General features: G+C 42.6%; 1 protein-coding gene across 3 annotated transcripts in view; it reads right to left on the bottom strand.

Moving 5' to 3' along the window:
* Positions 1-16,956, bottom strand: part of ITPRID1 (ITPR interacting domain containing 1) — a 63,767-nt gene that overhangs the window by 33,823 nt on the left and 12,988 nt on the right. For all 3 annotated transcript variants that reach the window (XM_080975753.1, XM_080975754.1, XM_080975752.1), the window contains exons 2-7: positions 14,921-15,095; positions 14,218-14,266; positions 12,447-12,493; positions 9,439-9,490; positions 6,949-7,035; positions 1,373-1,575 (exon numbers count right to left, since the gene is read on the bottom strand). In XM_080975753.1, the coding sequence (XP_080831879.1) occupies positions 1,373-1,575; positions 6,949-7,035; positions 9,439-9,490; positions 12,447-12,493; positions 14,218-14,266; positions 14,921-15,074 (592 nt within the window). In that variant the 5' untranslated portion in view covers positions 15,075-15,095. The remainder of the gene's footprint in view (positions 1-1,372; positions 1,576-6,948; positions 7,036-9,438; positions 9,491-12,446; positions 12,494-14,217; positions 14,267-14,920; positions 15,096-16,956) is intronic.

Raw genomic sequence — 16,956 nt, 5'->3', positions numbered from 1 at the left:
TTCTTTCAGTTTCTCATTTCCCCCCCATATTAAATTCAGTCGTCCACATTTCTGCAGCAATTTGTGGGGGTTTTGCACGCACACATAATCCTCATGAAAATTCATCAACATTTTAATGAAAATTTCTCTGAAGAAGCACGTTTGTATGCAGCTTTGACTACTGTATACACTTTTCAATCAACTTCCCCCAATATAATGCATTTTTTATTATTAATTTTAATGCATGCCTTTCCCCAACAGATGATTTATTTATTTTTTGGTAAACGTTGCTTGGCTGGAGAACTGTATCTCAAAATTTGAGCAAGTGTGAATTTTGAAGAATGGCTGTGCTTTGGTTCTCATTTATTTCCAAAAGTATGAATTTGATAGATCTGCCTTTAAATGTGAACTGAATCAAATTTCTCCCCATCCCTACCTACCACACACATTCTACAAACTAAAAGCTAACAAAGCACCTCATATTAAAGAGCCTTTTTTAGAAGCTACCAAAGAGTCGGTCTTCTGAGAGCTGCTCCTATGTAGAAAGGGATAACATGTAAATGGCCCAACCACTTCAGCTTTTGGTCAAGGTCCACATGATCAGTCCTTGTCTGAGTGGTTGTGCCATTTAAACAGCAGCTACTATACAATTTTGCTAGTAAAAGAAAAGCAAATTTTCCACATGGCTAAAGTAACATTTGTTGACCTGTTGTGTTTGTTAATCTATTGTAATTGACCTCTTAAGGAGGATAAGCAGTGAATTCTCCATCTTCTATTCTTCTTAATTCCAACATTAGATTGTATTCTTACATTTCAACTTGGCCCTAAGCTAAATAGCCCGACAAACTGAACTTCATATTAGCGCAAGCCATACTGACAACTTCTTCTCTTACAGAAACTAGATTTCGAACATTCTAACAACTTCTTTCTCTGATTGAACATTTTGTGACACCATCCTAGCTCAGCCAATGAGTGTTCGAAACCTCACAGGAACTACTACAAATTCAGTATACTATACAGTATAGATATAGTGGGTCAGATTCTCCTTTCATCATCAAAGCAGAGTATTATTTTCTGCTATAATTTGATTGAATGGGCTTACATAGAAAGCAATTCTGAATCAGAGGCGGCCATAATGAAAACCCTTTCAGACACTCAAAGCTGGCTGCTGTCCAAAAATACCTTACCATATTTATTAAGTACAGATACCTCAATTGATTTCAATGAACAGCCCACTGGACTAACCTCTCAAAGTGTTTGATGGTTGTAATAAGATTTATTCTCCTGATCTTCCCCCCCTCAGCAAAACCTTCTGCTTATGAGAATGAGCTCATCTCTCCAAAACATTTCCTCACTCCCCACAACACAAAAAAATCTATTTTCATTTACTTACCACATAAATTGGGGCTTTCTATATCCATTCGTTTTCTTTGAGCTTCAATGAAGACCCGGATGTTGATTCCTTTAGCTATGGAAGCACAACTGATGAACCGGGAAGGGATTTTAGTGCAGATGTCAGGCTCATCTGTACCAAACCCCAAATCCAGCAGAACCTCAACTGGATCTTTTTCCGAGAAATCTAACCATTCAGTGACACTATAGAGAAAACAACCACATAAATTATGCTGCTGGCTTGATATGTTATTTCATTTCACTAAGCTAAAATATATCCAGAATGAATCATACTCAGTGAAATCAATGTACATAACTCTGCTGATTTCAATGGACCTACTCTGAGCACAATTTAACTGGATATCATTCTTCCTTCTTCCTCTTCCTATCTCATGTCTGTATTGTGGAGCTAGATGAGCAGTGATCAATGTGGTACTCTTCAGATGTTGCTGTACTACATCTACCATCATCTCTGACCACTGGCCATGCTGGTTTGGCCTGATGGGAGTTGGAGCCCAACAAAATCTGGATGTAATGACATTGGCTATGTCTGAACTAGGTAAAGGTAAAGGTACCCCTGACCATTAGGTCCAGTCACAGATGACTGTGGGGTTGCACGCTCATCTCGCTCTACAGGCCGAGGGAACCGGCGTTTGTCTGCAAACAGTTTTTCCAGGTCATGTGGCCAGGATGACTAAGCCGCTTCTGGCGAACCAGAGCAGCACACGGAAACACCGTTTACCTTCCCACCAGAGCGGTACCTATTTATCTACTTGCACTTTGATGTGCTTTCGAACTGCTAGGTTGGCAGGAGCTGGGACTGAACAACGGGAGCTCACCCAGTTGCAGGGATTCGAACCGCCAACCTTCTGATTGGCAAGCCCTAGGTTTAGACCACAGCGCCTCCCGTGTCCCATTATCTCTGAGCTAGACAAGTACAAAATGGCCTATGAGAAGCTACCACCCAACAAATCTAAATTGACATTGTAAACTTTAAATTTGTTCCCAGATAAATAAACTACGCTTTACAAAAGTAATTTGTTTACATTTATTTATTTATTTATTTATTTATTTATTTATTTGGGCTTATAGCTCACCTCATCCCAATGACTCAAGCCAGGTAACAATGCACATGTCCATTTCAATAATCATTACTCATGTCAAGAGTTTCAGGTAATAATTTTGCTTGTCACCCATCCAACGCTCACTTAAGTACAACTCTCTTTCATGTCATGAAGATTCCTAGGAATGTTTTGGAGTTTCATTATGTATTAAGTTTTCATCCCTGAAATTAATCAAACTAGAAACACAGTCAATCAATGGGTGTAATGTAGACAATGGTCAGTGCGCAGCTCCTTCAGTTTAATACTGGTCACTCAAAGACACTGGAACTACAACTCCAGGAAGACTTTGCCTCATGGCCAGTGCATGAGCCAAAACCTTCACAGAATTTGGCTTCTAACCACACAGAGAAAACTAACACATGGGCCGACATGCAGAGGGCCGGGAGGCCAGCTGGCAAACCCCAGTCTCCTTCCATCGGCCCATGCTCTGATGTAAATCAGCGACCCAGGCTTCAAAGCCAGGGCACACTATCAGCGAGAGAACTGCGCACACAGAATAGGCGTGAGGCTTGTGGAAGCATACTACAACTACAGATTTATTAATCATAAATCAGGACAAAGAAACATGTCTCTCTCTCATGTCATCTCAGAGAGAATGGGCAGAGCAAAAGCTATACGCAACAGAAGTTCCTACCATACTGTGCTGGAATGTAAACAGACATGTGATACACATCTGTTCCTTAAGGTGGAATGGAAATCTCAACACCGGGGGGCCACCAGGTGGCGCATTGGAAGATGGCCAACAATAACATCTCTTTGACCCATACAAGGTAATTAAGAGGCTGCTATGGGAAGTATGCAGTCTTCCTACCCCCCCCAAGGAGATGGGGGGGCCCTGCCTTGCCAGCGGTGTCCACAATGCACCCCCATATCCGAAGTCTGGGGGTGCTGGTCACTTGGCACGAGCCCTCGATGCGGTCAGCTCTTCCTAACGCCGATTCCAATCAGCGCGTGCTGGTTAGCTTCAGCTCGGAATTATAATTGGAAACATATGATTGGAATGAAGCTGAAGCACATACATCAAGTAACGCTCGAGAGATAAGACTGCTGATTAATGGATCTCTGTGACCGGGAGTGATGGACGGATAAGTAAATCTTCTGATGAATCACCATTAAGAGACTGTATGTTTGGAATGAAGGGGGGGGGGAGGAAAAAACCTTTTTTCTTTGTACTATGTGATATTAATAACCCTTCAGCCCAGAAAGAAACAAGATTGTTGCGTTTTACTAATCACAAGCAGGAAGTTAAGAACTGTGTGGGATGGAATATAGCTAAAGAAAGGATTGGTAAACAATGAGAACGGAGGAAAATTCTATGACGCAGTCAAAAAATGGCGTCTCGCCAAGACAGGCTTGCCGGAGAAAGAAGGACAGGGGGAGGAGAAACAGGACCACTGGAATGAGAAGGATTGCTGGAATGTAATTTTGACCTGACAGAGCCTCCTGATATACTGGGCAAGTCTGAGAAAAGTAAAGGACAGATCGAAGATTTTTTTTTTTTTAATGGAAGCGAGGAACAGCGGCTGTCCCTGAGCGATATGATCTTTGGAGAGTACAAAACCCACACAGAGCATGTCTGTTTCCAATCTGCTTGTGAAAATTATCAGAGATCGCAAAGAAAGGAATATACAATAACAACAAGAAGATGAAGAAAGTAATAAAGGACTACCTGGATTGAACTGGATAGAACTGTTTAGTTAATGCAGCAATATAAGTGATGTTTGGACTCGTCCGGAGCTTGATGTATGGGTACCCCCAACAAAATTTAAAATTCAGCTGTATAATTTGGAACTAATGTGATTTGGATAATGTGATGTGATTGGCCTGTTAATAAAAATTATTTTTTTTTAAAAAAAAAGGAAATCTCAACACAATACACTCTAATGGAAGTGAACAGAGAGAAGATCCCAAATGATTTCAGAGTGGGAGAGACTTCTCCTCTTAAGAGGGAAGGCATCCAAAGGGCCTTTTGGCTCCTTCTCTTTCATGCAACTCAATCCAATTTTCTGGATTGCTGATCAACTCAACCTCATCTTCAGTTGGAATTGGTCAAACCACATCAGGCCCTGTTGCATCCCTGGTTATGTGACTGGGATATCTCTCTCAACGTTGCCTGGTGAGAGTTCAGATCCTTTCCTCTCGCCCATCTACTTGCCTCCCTCCTGCCTAATCCCATCCCTTCTCCCGACTTGCTTACTGGCTAATAATAATAATAATAATAATAATAATTTATTATTTATACCCCACCCATCTGGCTGGGTTACCAAAGCCACTCAGGGCGGCTTCCAACCGAATATTAAAAACAATACAGCGTCAGACATTAAAAACGTCCCTAAACATGGCCGCCTTCAGTTGTCTTTTAAAAGTAAAATAGTTGTTTATTGCCTTGACATCTGCTGGGAGGGCGTTCCACAGGGCAGGTGCCACTACCGAGAAGGCCCTCTGCCTGGTTCCCTGTGACCTCACTTCTCGCAGAGAGGGAACCGCTGGAAGGCCCTTGGCGCTGGACCTCAATCTACTGCAACAACAGCAGTAGAACAGAGAAAGGGAGGGAGGTCTCTGTCACTGTCATGCCCTTCTCTGGCACCCGGCATACTACTATAGCTGTGAGCAGGCACCAGGACTGCTGGGATATATAGTTTCAGTGCAGCTGTAATACTTGGGGAAATGACACTTTCTGGCATCTTGCATGTAGCCTCAGCAAGGTGCTAAGTGCCAACAGTAGTGGAGGAGAGAAAAATACCCCTTTCTCCATTCTGCTGAGGCAGGAGGAAAGGAAAGTGGCTCGGACGAGGGTAGGGTTTGGAGATGGGTGGCAGGGAAAGAGGGCTTTAATTTTTCTCTAGCTCAAATTGGAATGCATCCAGGAGAACTTTTGGGTCTATGGTGGTCCACTCCCCTTGTATTTAAGTTGAGGGATGCGGGTGGTCTAAACCATTGGGCTTGCGGATCAGAAGGTCAGTGGTTCGAATCCCTGCAAGGGGGTGAGCTCTGCAAGGGGGGTGAGCCCCCTGCAAGGGGGTTGCTCTGTCCCAGCTCCTGCCAACCTAGAAGTTTGAAAGCACACCAGTGCAAGTAGATAAATAGGTACCGCTCCGGCGGGAAGGTAAGTGGCATTTCCGTGCGCTCTGGTTTCCTTCACGGTGTTCTGTTGCACCAGAAGCAGTTTAGTCATGCTGACCACATGACCCGGGAAGCTGTCTGTGGACAAACGCCGGCTCCCTCGGCCTGAAAGCAAGATGAGCGCCGCAACACCAGAGTCAGCTTTGACTGGACTTAACCGTCCAGGGGTCCTTTACCATTACCTTTTTTTTTTTACCTATTTAAGGTGAGCATTACAAGTTTCAAAAATTTGTTCCTGGAGAGAACCAGAGAACATTCTGAACATTGCGAATCATAACTAAACCAGGGTCTGAAGCTCAGAGGAATTTGGGGACAACTGAGCCATGAGAATCTGGCATGTGCTGTGAAGCCACTGAAAAGGAAAATGCTCAGCCACACATCCTCACTAGCTTTGACTGCTGTCAGTTACCATGGCAGAGCACACTGATGCTGGAAGATGAAACAATTGAATTGCACACATGCACACACATCTGGAATGGGCCATGGGCATGCTTCTGCATCATCTACCAAACGTGCATATCTATTTAGGTCCAACCACTTTCCGTTTTTGGGTGGGTCTGGGTGGCGCTGTGGGTTAAACCACAGAGCTTAGGACTTGCCGATCAGTTGGTCGGTGGTTCGAATCCCCGCGACGGGGTGAGCTCCCGTTGCTCGGTCCCTGCTCCTGCCAACCTAGCAGTTCAAAAGCACGTCAAAGTGCAAGTAGATAAATAGGTACCACTCTGGCGGGAAGGTAAACGGAGTTTCTGTGCACTGCTCTGGTTCGCCAGAAGCAGCTTTGTCATGCTGGCCACATGACCCGGAAGCTGTACGCTGGCTCCCTCGGCCAATAAAGTAAGATGAGCACTGCAACCCCAGAGTCGGCCATGACTGGGCCTAATGGTCAGGGTTCCCTTTACCTTTTGTCTTGTTTTTACAATCAAGCGGCGTGTAAATTATATGAAATTAACAAACAAACAAACAAACATTTTCTTTGAGCACCAATGCGGGCTTTCTGGGAAATTCTGAGTTGGAAAGCAGGGCAATTTGCATCAGAATTTTTTTCAGTTTGCATCAGAACATTTCCTGCTGCCCTTGAGAGTGATGTAATTTAGCATGTTTATTTTACTCGGATTGAGTAAACAAAGCCAAACACTTCAAAACTGCCAAGTATGCCCAATATTTATTTGCAATTGGCAGCCGTTCGTTGCTACTAATGAACTTGTGAAACAGAAAATTTTCCGCAGAAAAACAAAGCACCAGAAAAAACTTCCCGTCCCGCATAGCCGAATTTGAGGCGTGTGCCGTGCACCGTGAAAGCCGCAAACATTGAAATCTGGTTGATGCTGACCTTTTGGGGGCACTGGGAAGAGAATGGGATGAGCCAGCACTATTCCATCGTGAAAGGACCGGCATTTCTGAAAACTGATGCAGGGATCTATAGTAGTGGGAGAAAGCAACAATGAAATTTGTTTACACTCAAGGTCCTCTGGGATGTCATTATAATTTCTTTCTGGAGTAAACATTTGCATCTTTCTTTTAGTTCAAAATGTTACTTTGCCGGAGCTCTTCAGGAGAAGAGTATGTATGATACTGTGGCAAACACATTTGTTCTCAGGAACAGTATGTTACAGGAGGTGTTAGAATGTAGGTGTTAGGTACCGGTAAATGCTAATTATAAAGGTGGCAGAGCTTCTTTGCTTTTGACAGATGGCGTAGCTTTGGAAGTCTTTGGGGAGCACACGTTCTCTAACCACCTACTTTCTAGAAAGATATAACTGCTTTTAATAAAGCTCTATCTCTGTAACATGCAATGAGCAATACCAGAAGGAACACCCTCATATCTTTATTTTGTCAAGATTTCTAGCTGCGACTTGTTAACTAGTTTGCTGTCGGCAATGGATTACGAAAGCGTGAGCTGCAATCTCCTCAACCCCTGCCTCAAATGCCCTCTATCCCAGAGGTCCGTTTTTCTAGATCACCTGGAAACATATATAAAACGTAATTCATAAAAGAGATAAAGGAATTACCGTATTTTTCGCCCTATAGGACGCACTTTTCCCCCTCCAAAAATGAAGGGGAAATGTGTATGCGTCCTATGGGGCGAATGCAGGCTTCGCGCACCTCTCCGCAAGCAGCAGGAGCCCAGCACTGGGCTCCCGCTGCTTGCGGAGAGTTGCCTGCATGCTGAAGCCTGCGCGCGCTGAGCTCAGCACGTCCAGGCTTCACGGACCTCTCCGCAAGCAGCGGGAGCCAGTGCTGGGCTCCCACGGCTTGCAGAGAGTTGCCTGTTTGGGGGCTTGGGGTCAGGGGAAGCTCGGGCTTCCCCCACCCCAGCCCCGCTCCTGGGGGGAAAATAATTTTTTTCCCTTTATTTCCCCCCCAAAAAACTAGGTGCGCCTTATGGGACGGTGCGTCCTATAGGGCGAAAAATACGGTAGTAAGAACTTGGCTACCTGCATTTCCCTGCTTTGTTTTGTTTTGTCTGTTTATAGAATCTTTTAAAGCAGCCCTTTACCATACAGCCATACAATTCAAAACAGGTAAAACGGTTTGCACCATTATAAAACAAAGAAAAAACCCAAGCAAAACTAGTACTGTATAGGTTAAACAAAAAGGCACAGGTGGGTCCCACAAAACTACCTGAACTGTCAAAGGGAAAAGAGGTTTGTCTTCAGCATTTGGTAGAAGCTGAATAATGATGGGGCCAGGTGCACCACTGTAAAGGAGTTCCACAATTTGGGGGCTGCCATAGAGAAGTCCCTGGAAGCAGTAGCAGGGTGGCACAGACCGTGTGTGTTGCTGACCTGGCTTCCCAATGGCACATGTCACTGTCAGTTACCAAGGGGAGGGGACAAGGTAGCTGAGTTTGTTTAAAATCTAAAACAGCTTATCTTAGTATTCCGTTTTTTGAATTTGTACTATGTAGGTTTTTTAAAACCTTTTTGTAAGGGCAATACTAGAGTTTTCACAGCCGAGTCCTCAACTCCTTATCACAACTGCTTGGCTTGCTTTAGATAGGGCTGTGTCTTAAACTCGCTATTGAAGTTTTCAAACTTTTTTTGTAAACTCAGGGGAGCGTTTCAGTCCTGTTCTCGAGTTTGTTTAAAATCATTTAAGGTTTATGATTTCTCTATTTCCTTCTGAGGAAACTGAATGGTTCAGTGAAACGAGGTTTGTAGCCGGCATCCTGTTAAGGCTTAGTTCAATTCTAAGTTGTTTGGATTTTTTCCTTAAACTTTGTGATTTTTGTTATTTAGTTTAATTCTATAAGATAATATTTCTAGCCGATTACTTCTCGTTTCAGGGATTTTCACGGTATTTCATTTGTTTGGTGTAGTTTTCGGTTTCCGTGACTGTCTTTTTTCTACTACAATTAGAGAAAGGGCTGCCAGCTGTCTATGTGTACAGCCAGGTTCATCCGACTGTTCCCTCATGTGACCGTTGAACAATGGGTTGCTTACATGTAGGAACATCTGACTGTGCGCCTTAACCCTGTTTTTACTCACATCCCGTTGGACAGATCTACACATCAGAGTGCAGAAGCCTCTTCCTCTCCTTGTTACTTGCTTGTGTTAGCATGAAAGATTGCTCCATATTTTAGTGTGAATATTTCGAATTTACACCCACATACAATTCTGGCTAATTATACATATCACATTTAGCTTAATACTAGGAAAATGTAGATGTCATCATTAAGCTAACAAATATTCTTCCTGCCACCCTACAGTTCAGACGTCGAAAGCTTCCCTACACAATTAATTGCACTGCCTTCACTGAATTTTGAAATGTAGAAGTGAGTAGCTCCCAACACACACCCAAACACCATACATGAACCTACCGCATGTAATTTTGCACGGTCATTTGGGCCATTCCTGAGGGAGGTGAAAGAGCTGCAAAGAAATAGAATTCATTGATATTTAATTTTTCCTTAAGTCCAACAGGCAGAATTTTTAAAATCAAGATTTGAACTCCACTGCATGACCAGGTATATTTTTTTGCAAAGGAGATAAAGGGATGGCAAAAGTTATTCACCCATAGAAACAAAGAAACTGATATATGGAAAATGTATTTTTCGGCTGTAAATATATTTGTGTGTTGGTAGTATGTATTGCCACAAATAAAATGGGTAACAACAGTATTGTAATATGAAGAATAGCTAATGCTATTCTAGGCTGCATCAACCAATGTATAGTGTCCAAGAGAGCCAGTGTGGTGTAGTGGTTAAGAGCGGTAGACTCGTAATCTGGTGAACCGGGTTTGCTTCCCCGCTCCTCCACATGCAGCTGCTGGGTGACCTTGGGCTAGTCACGCTTCTCTGAAGTCTCTCAGCCTCACTCACCTCACAGAGTGTTTCTTGTGGGGGAGGAAGGGAAAGGAGAATGTTAGCTGCTTTGAGACTCCTTTGGGTAGTGATAAAGTGGGATATCAAATCCAAACTCTTCTTCTTCTTCTTCCAAGTCAATGGAAGTAATAGTACCACTCTGTTCTGCATTGGTCAGACCCCACCTGGAGTATTGTGTCCAGTTCTGGGCACCACAATTTAAGATGGATATTGACAAGCGGGAACATAGGCAGGGGATGGCAACCAAGCCTGATGAAGAACTGTTGAGGGAGTTGGGTATGTTCAACCTGGAAAAGGAGGAACTGAGAGGAGATATGAAGGCCAGCTTCAACTATCTTAAGGGCCGTCACATGGAAGATGGAGCAAGCTTGTTTTCTCCTACACTGGAGGGTAGGATTCGAACCAATGGAGTCAAGTTACAAGAAAGGAGATTGCAGCTAAACATCAGGAAGACAGTAAAAGCTGTTTGACAGTGGAACAGTCTCCCTCTGGAGGTTGTGGACTCTCCCTCCTTGGAGGTTTTTAAGCAGAGATTGGAGGGCCATCTGTCATGTGTGATGTAGCTGAGATTCCTGCATTGCAGAGGGTTGGTCTAGGACAGTGATGGCCAAACTCGTCCCTCCAGCTGTTTTGGGACTACAGTGCCCATCATCCCTGACCACTGGTCCTGTTAGCTAGGGATGATGAGAGTTGCAGTCCAAAAACAACTGGAGGGCCAAGTTTGGCCATCACTGGTCTAGAATGATTCTCAGGGTCACTTCCAGCTATACAATACAATGATTCTAAGAATATTTTCATCCAATATTTTTGGGAAGGTCCATACATTTAAAGTACATTCAAAGCACATTGAAAGCACATGGCTTCCCCCAAAGAATTCTGGGAACTGTAGTTGCCCCCTCGCACAGCAACAATTCTTAGCACTCTTAACAAACTACAGTTCCCAGAATTCTTTGGGATAGGGCCAGCCCAATGTATTTTGCTTCCGGAAGCACAAGAGCAAAAGATGTCCAATCCTCCAAGTCAAGTGAATAGTACCCATGGCTAGCTAAATTATTTTGGTGCCAGAGGCAGAAAATCCCACAGATACCTCTTCCCCTCTACGGCAGTGAAAATGCAAGCATAATAATTGAAATAACAAAGTGCTGACCTTTCATGGCACCTAAAAGCAGGTTGCTCAAGGTGGCTGCTTCACTCTACCTAATGGTAGGGTCAGCCAATTATATAAAGGGTTGGGCATTATATTTCCCCCCAAAAAAGAGTTTTATTGGTTTTCACAATATTATAAAAAACAAACAAACACACAAGACAAACAAACAAAACAAACATAGATCATAGCCTTATTGAAAATTACAGTTATTAACTTTGTTAAGTGACTTCCTCGCTTCCCCTTAGTTGAATTTCATTGCATGTCCTTTTAACCGTTTTCCAAATCCCAATTTTTATGAAATTTAACTTAAACATTAACATCCTTAAATCTTCACCTTATAGAATTAAACATATTACTTCATCACTTAACATAAATAAAATCCTAAGCCCAATAAGTATCTGCAAGCTGTTTCCAGTTAATTTAACTTGACAAACTTAACTAAATAATCATTAAATTTCTTCCATTCTTCCTGGGTTGGGCATTATAAAAAGTAAGTCTGGCCATTGAAACACATTCTACCAGGTGTGCAGATGACTGATATATTTTCGGGAATAGCACCAGCCATCAGTCCACCAAGATCCCATGCTGCATTGGCCCTTGCAACCTCCAGATTAGATCTAGCCTAGTTGAAACAGTTATTTTGGTTCTACAAAACCAAATTCCAAACCACATGCCCTGAAACTTCTTGCACACTTGGATGACATGTGGAGCCTTGTAAATGTATTCCAGACCATGAAGCTTTACAGCTGGGATCCCTGAAGCTGAATAAGTTGATTTTCGGGCAGAATTACAGAAGCTGAGTGTAACTACATCTGGCTGTTTAAGCACTTCGGGTGATACATTGGATTTGAAGTAATAACTCTATAAAACAGTTCAGTATATGAATACAGTGACAACGTTACTGTGAAAAAACACAACGTGACTAGCAACTTGGATTACTGAACACTTTTTCACTGACGTGAAGTTAATTGTATCTGCGGTTATCAATTTGCAGTTTAAAAGTGGTACAATGTAAGGCAGGATCCAAAACTCAAAAACAGCAGAAAAAGGAACATGGAATGTGAAAGAAATAGTTTGAAAACATTGTGAGCTCAGTTAGAAATGGGACAGAAAAGTAGTTAGCAAGTCATTGATGTAATGCGCTGTCTTTGTTTACTCAGATTTGCCTCATGGCTTTGGCCTCTGCTCTTTCTACATGTAATTCTAAAGAGTCAGTGTTTGTCTGATTAAGCAAATGTTTGCCCTGAATCATGATTAAATGAATGGTGCAATGTTTCACGAAGGATTTCTAATGACCTACTTTAGGCACCCTTCCTGTACCGCGTTATTGTCAAATAAAGACCTAGTGTTGCCTTACCTGCTGCTTTGCCTTGGCTTTCTTGAAGATCTTCGCTTTCAGATAAGCTGTCAAAAGAAAGATGGGGAAACTGGCTGTTGCCGTTCAAGAGGGAGGATTAAATATCCAGAACTCTGATCCACTTATTTACAAAACAGATGTGGCAAGGATCCTTTCTAACAGAAGAGATTCTTTGCGACTGCTTAGGAAGTTTGTCAGTCTGATATAGTTTCTCTATATTATTCTACTTGATAGTTTAACATTTTTTTATATATATAATCCTAGTTCCTGGATGACCATTAATCCAGGACGTTTGCCTATTAAGACAACATGCTAATAAAAGTTTCATAAAAAATAAAGGCTGCTGGTTATTAGGAATACAGGTTATTTAGGAAATGTGTGTGCTCTTGGGAAACTACCTCCCTCCTTTCAGAAATCCCTACTTTATTATGAGTAGCATATAAACCCTTTTAGCTCAGAAAGATTCAGGGCAGCCATAATTTCCACCAATGCCCTGCCCTTCCCTTCTTTAGCTGCTAAGGTGGTAGGAGTTAAAACAGCATTCAAGGTCAACGTTGAAGGGTGCTTTTAACCTGCTTCCGCATTCGAAGATGCTCCTGTTCCTATGAACTCTGGTAAGGGTAGTTTTTGAAAAGTTCTTTCTGATTCATTGACCAGGATGAATAAAACATGTTTCCCCCCCAGCGCAGTGCTGGCTGGCGTCCATGGGGACTGGAAACACAGACGGCACAGAGATTCACATTAGGAGGAGCTTGAATCAATGAGAGGTGCTCCCTGCTGAATACAACAAAAGTCATGTGGAGACTAAGGGGGAGGAGATGAAAAGGTAGTACCACTCCTGGACTGGTTGTTAGAAAGCAGACAGGTGGCAGCTGTCTGGGAACAGATTCAGGGTGTTGGGGCAGAAACCCATTCATACAACTAGACTACTACCCTGGTGAACTGTTTCTGAGAGTCTTTCTCTCATGAGGTTGAGCCAAGATGCTTCCTCATGTTGTTATCCCACTGACAATCAGCAAAATGGGGGGATTTCAAGTAATTTGGGTGATGGAAACGAGAGTCTGCCGTAAGACTCTTGTTAAGAAAACAGAAAACAAATGTGGATCCTCTCATTATGGACTACTATTGGCCAGTATTTTATGTTCTACCCTTGAGTAAGGTAGTGGGAAAGGTGGTGTTTGGGGGATTATACTGCTTTTTTGGAGGCATTCCTGTCTGATATCTGATGTGGCTTGGGGACAGAACTGGCCTTGGCCACATGGGTGGATAACCTGTGTTGAGGAATGCTGAAGGACTTATGTCCCATTCTATGGTCTTTGGTCTGTGGGGTGTTTCAGAATCCCATTTGGTCCCCTGTGTCCATAAACGAAGCTACTGGGAGACGTAATCTAGACGCTTGAGCTAAAGTGTGTGGATGGAAATGAAATGCCTATGTTTGGTAAATATCCATGTTTCTTCATCTACATAGAACGTATCCATGTGTCTAGTACCAATACGTTTATAACTAGATCATTTGTTATGAAGCTTATTGTTTAAAAGAGACAAGGTATTTCCTTTAAAAAAACAACAACCCCCCTCTCTCTCTCTTTCTCTCTCTCTCTCTCTCTGTGTGTGTGTGTGTGTGTGTGTGTGTGAATGAGATTTTTATCCACTCCAATCATCTCATTATTAGATGTACAGTTGGCTCTTTATATTGAAACACTTTATCCATACAATTGCAAGGATTAGTTTTTTAAAATTGATCATGCTATTCAGGACTGCTCATACTTACTAGAAACCAGAGTCCATCCAGTTGCAAAGGTTTTTTTCTTTGTGGTCCACTAAAAATTAGACACAGCAGAATATTACTTATTTTCTTATGGTTCTTTCTTCCCCTCCATTTTATTCTCACAACATCTGCAAGGTTGGTTAGGCAAACAGATTGTATCTGGCCCAGAACCAACCACAAAGTTTCACAGTTACTGGGGATGTGAACCTGTGTCTTCTCATGTCTATTTAGCTAGAATGTGACCAAACAACTCAATTGCCATACTGTGGCTGTTTGATTCCCCCCACCCTGCCAATGAAGCAACACAACTATCTACTGCATAACTGTTATGTATTGTTTGAAATATGAGTCTGAAGGTTTCATCTGTAGACAATGCACAAGAACATCACTGCACAATGAGAACATCTACAGGCCCTAAGGAGGTTCCTTCACACTGCAGTCTCACTCCTTCCAGAAACTAGGAAAGCACGAGTATGGGAAAGAATCATGTCATGGAGTCCACCAACGTGACACGGAGTACAAGTCAATACATGTCTACTTAGAATAAGCCCCATATAGTCCAGTGGGACTTACTCCCAGCTAAATATGAATAGGATGGCCACCACAATGCTTCTGATTTTCATTCCATACCAAATTGGCTCCCAAGTGAGGAAGATAAGGGACCTTTAGATACTAAGATCTTAAAACACCTCATAGAACCTCTTACCAAGTTGTGGTGGAGAAAGAGGCTTGTCTACCACAGCTTTTGGAGCTGGAAAATCTTCACCCAGTTGCGTCCATGACATTTGGGTTGATGAAAGCAGTCCTCTCTTCTTTTCAGTGTCAATATTGGTTCCATGGTGGTGGGATTCCGAGAACATCTCAGTGTAAAAATGAAACGGCTTTTTAAAAAAAGACAGAACGAAGATCAGTTTAATATAGTGAATGAATGATTGACAACCCTGGATGAAGCTGAAGAAGTTGTGGGGAGGAAGAGCTGTAGGTAAAAGAGCAGAGCTTGCTCATATAATCTATAAAAATGTTATCAACACAAAACAAACAGGAGCCCCCCTTCTCTCTTTTTTCATTTTCTATTCCTTCCTTCCTTCCTTCTTTTTTGAAGCACAGGCATTTGTGCCCTCTGGTGTACATACCCTAGCAGTTGGGTCCATTTAATTGTTTAAACAATTGTTTCATTGTTAATTAACTTGGAGCATAGAACCAGTGAGCTTTGCCAGATGTGTAAAACACTCCTGAAGAATAATCTCCTGTGGTCAGAAACACGGGGAAGTCAACTGCCCCACTCTCACTAAACGGCAGCCTTGAGGCTAATCAGGAGAAATATTGAAACCCCATCCCATCAGCTTAATGTCAGCCGCCCAAAGCTGGCTGAGATAAAAAGCTCTTACACCACTTGGCTGAGTGTTGAGGAAAAAGTGCTCGTAGTATCCATGGGACAACCACACCAATTCACTAGGCTGATCTGATATTTTATGAATGAAGATTCATGCCGCCTTTGGCTCACACACTCCCTCCAACTCCCTCCTTTCTCAGTTTGAGACTCACCAACATAAAATTCTGGTTTCTAAAGTGGGTTTACAAGGCAAGCACAAACCACAATTTATTGATTTGAACGAGGCGGCAAACTATGGGGTTTTGAAAACTAGGAAAGAATAGAGGCTCCTTGAAGGCTCATTAATGTAACCTAAGCAAAGGTTTAATTTTGTATCTGAATCAGCCTCAGGATACATTGGAAATGACAATTGCCTACAGAAGAAGCCCTCAGCCTCAAAACAACTGCAAAGTGGGAAGGAAGAATGACAGACCCTACCAGTGTCCTTATTTTCCAGGGATAGTCCCGGATTTACAGAAGTCATCCCAGTTTCTGATTTGATCCTGGAACATCCCGTTTTTCCTTAGGACATCAATATTTTCATCAGAGAGATGTTGGAAGGTATGGAGTTATGCCATCCAAGCCAAGGAGATAAGTATACAACCCTTAGAAGACATCTGAAGGGAAGGCAGCCTTGTATAGGGAAGTTTTTTAATGTTTAATTATGTTTTTATACATGTTGGAAGCCACCCAGAGTGACTGGGGCAACTGGTTGCCCCATCAGATGGTCGGATAATAACAATAACAATAACAATAACAATAACAATAACAATAATAATAAATGAATAGGGCATCCCTATTTCCATTGGAGAAATGTTGGAGGGTATGGAATGGGGATGCACAAGAGATGCAAACGTCTTAAGAAAAAATTAACAGTGTGAATAAAGCAGCTAGTACAAGGAGAGTTCTAGAAAAGTGGAGAATCAGAAAACTAAATGGGACAATGTCATCAACCTGAATAACCAGCTATCTAAAATAGAATTCACAGGGTCCTTACAATGTTTTCTGACTGCCTGTTTTTTAACTGTAGTGTACTGTCTTAGTGTAACTCAGGGGTAGTCAACCTTTTTATACCTACCGCCCACTAATGCATCTTTCCTGATGGTCAAATTTCCTTACTGCCCACCAGTGCTCGATGGAAGGAGGATTCAGCTTGTGCTGTAGAACCCCCTACCGCCCACCTAGAACCCAGAAACACCCACTAGTGGGCGGTAGGGACCAGGTTGACAACCCCTGGTGTAACTGGAAACCTCTGTGGCAATGACGCAACAAAATGTTGACATCGACTGAAATGTTTATAGAGTCCTGGGTAATCACTTGCCTTACAAGCAAATTTGATCTACACGTTGCCTGCCAAGTTCTTTTTCTGT

The sequence above is a fragment of the Podarcis pityusensis genome (assembly GCF_964106645.2).
Source record: "Podarcis pityusensis genome assembly, chromosome: 12".
In the NCBI taxonomy this organism is placed as follows: Eukaryota; Metazoa; Chordata; class Lepidosauria; order Squamata; family Lacertidae; genus Podarcis; species Podarcis pityusensis.
This window is presented reverse-complemented; position numbering and strand designations above follow the sequence as displayed.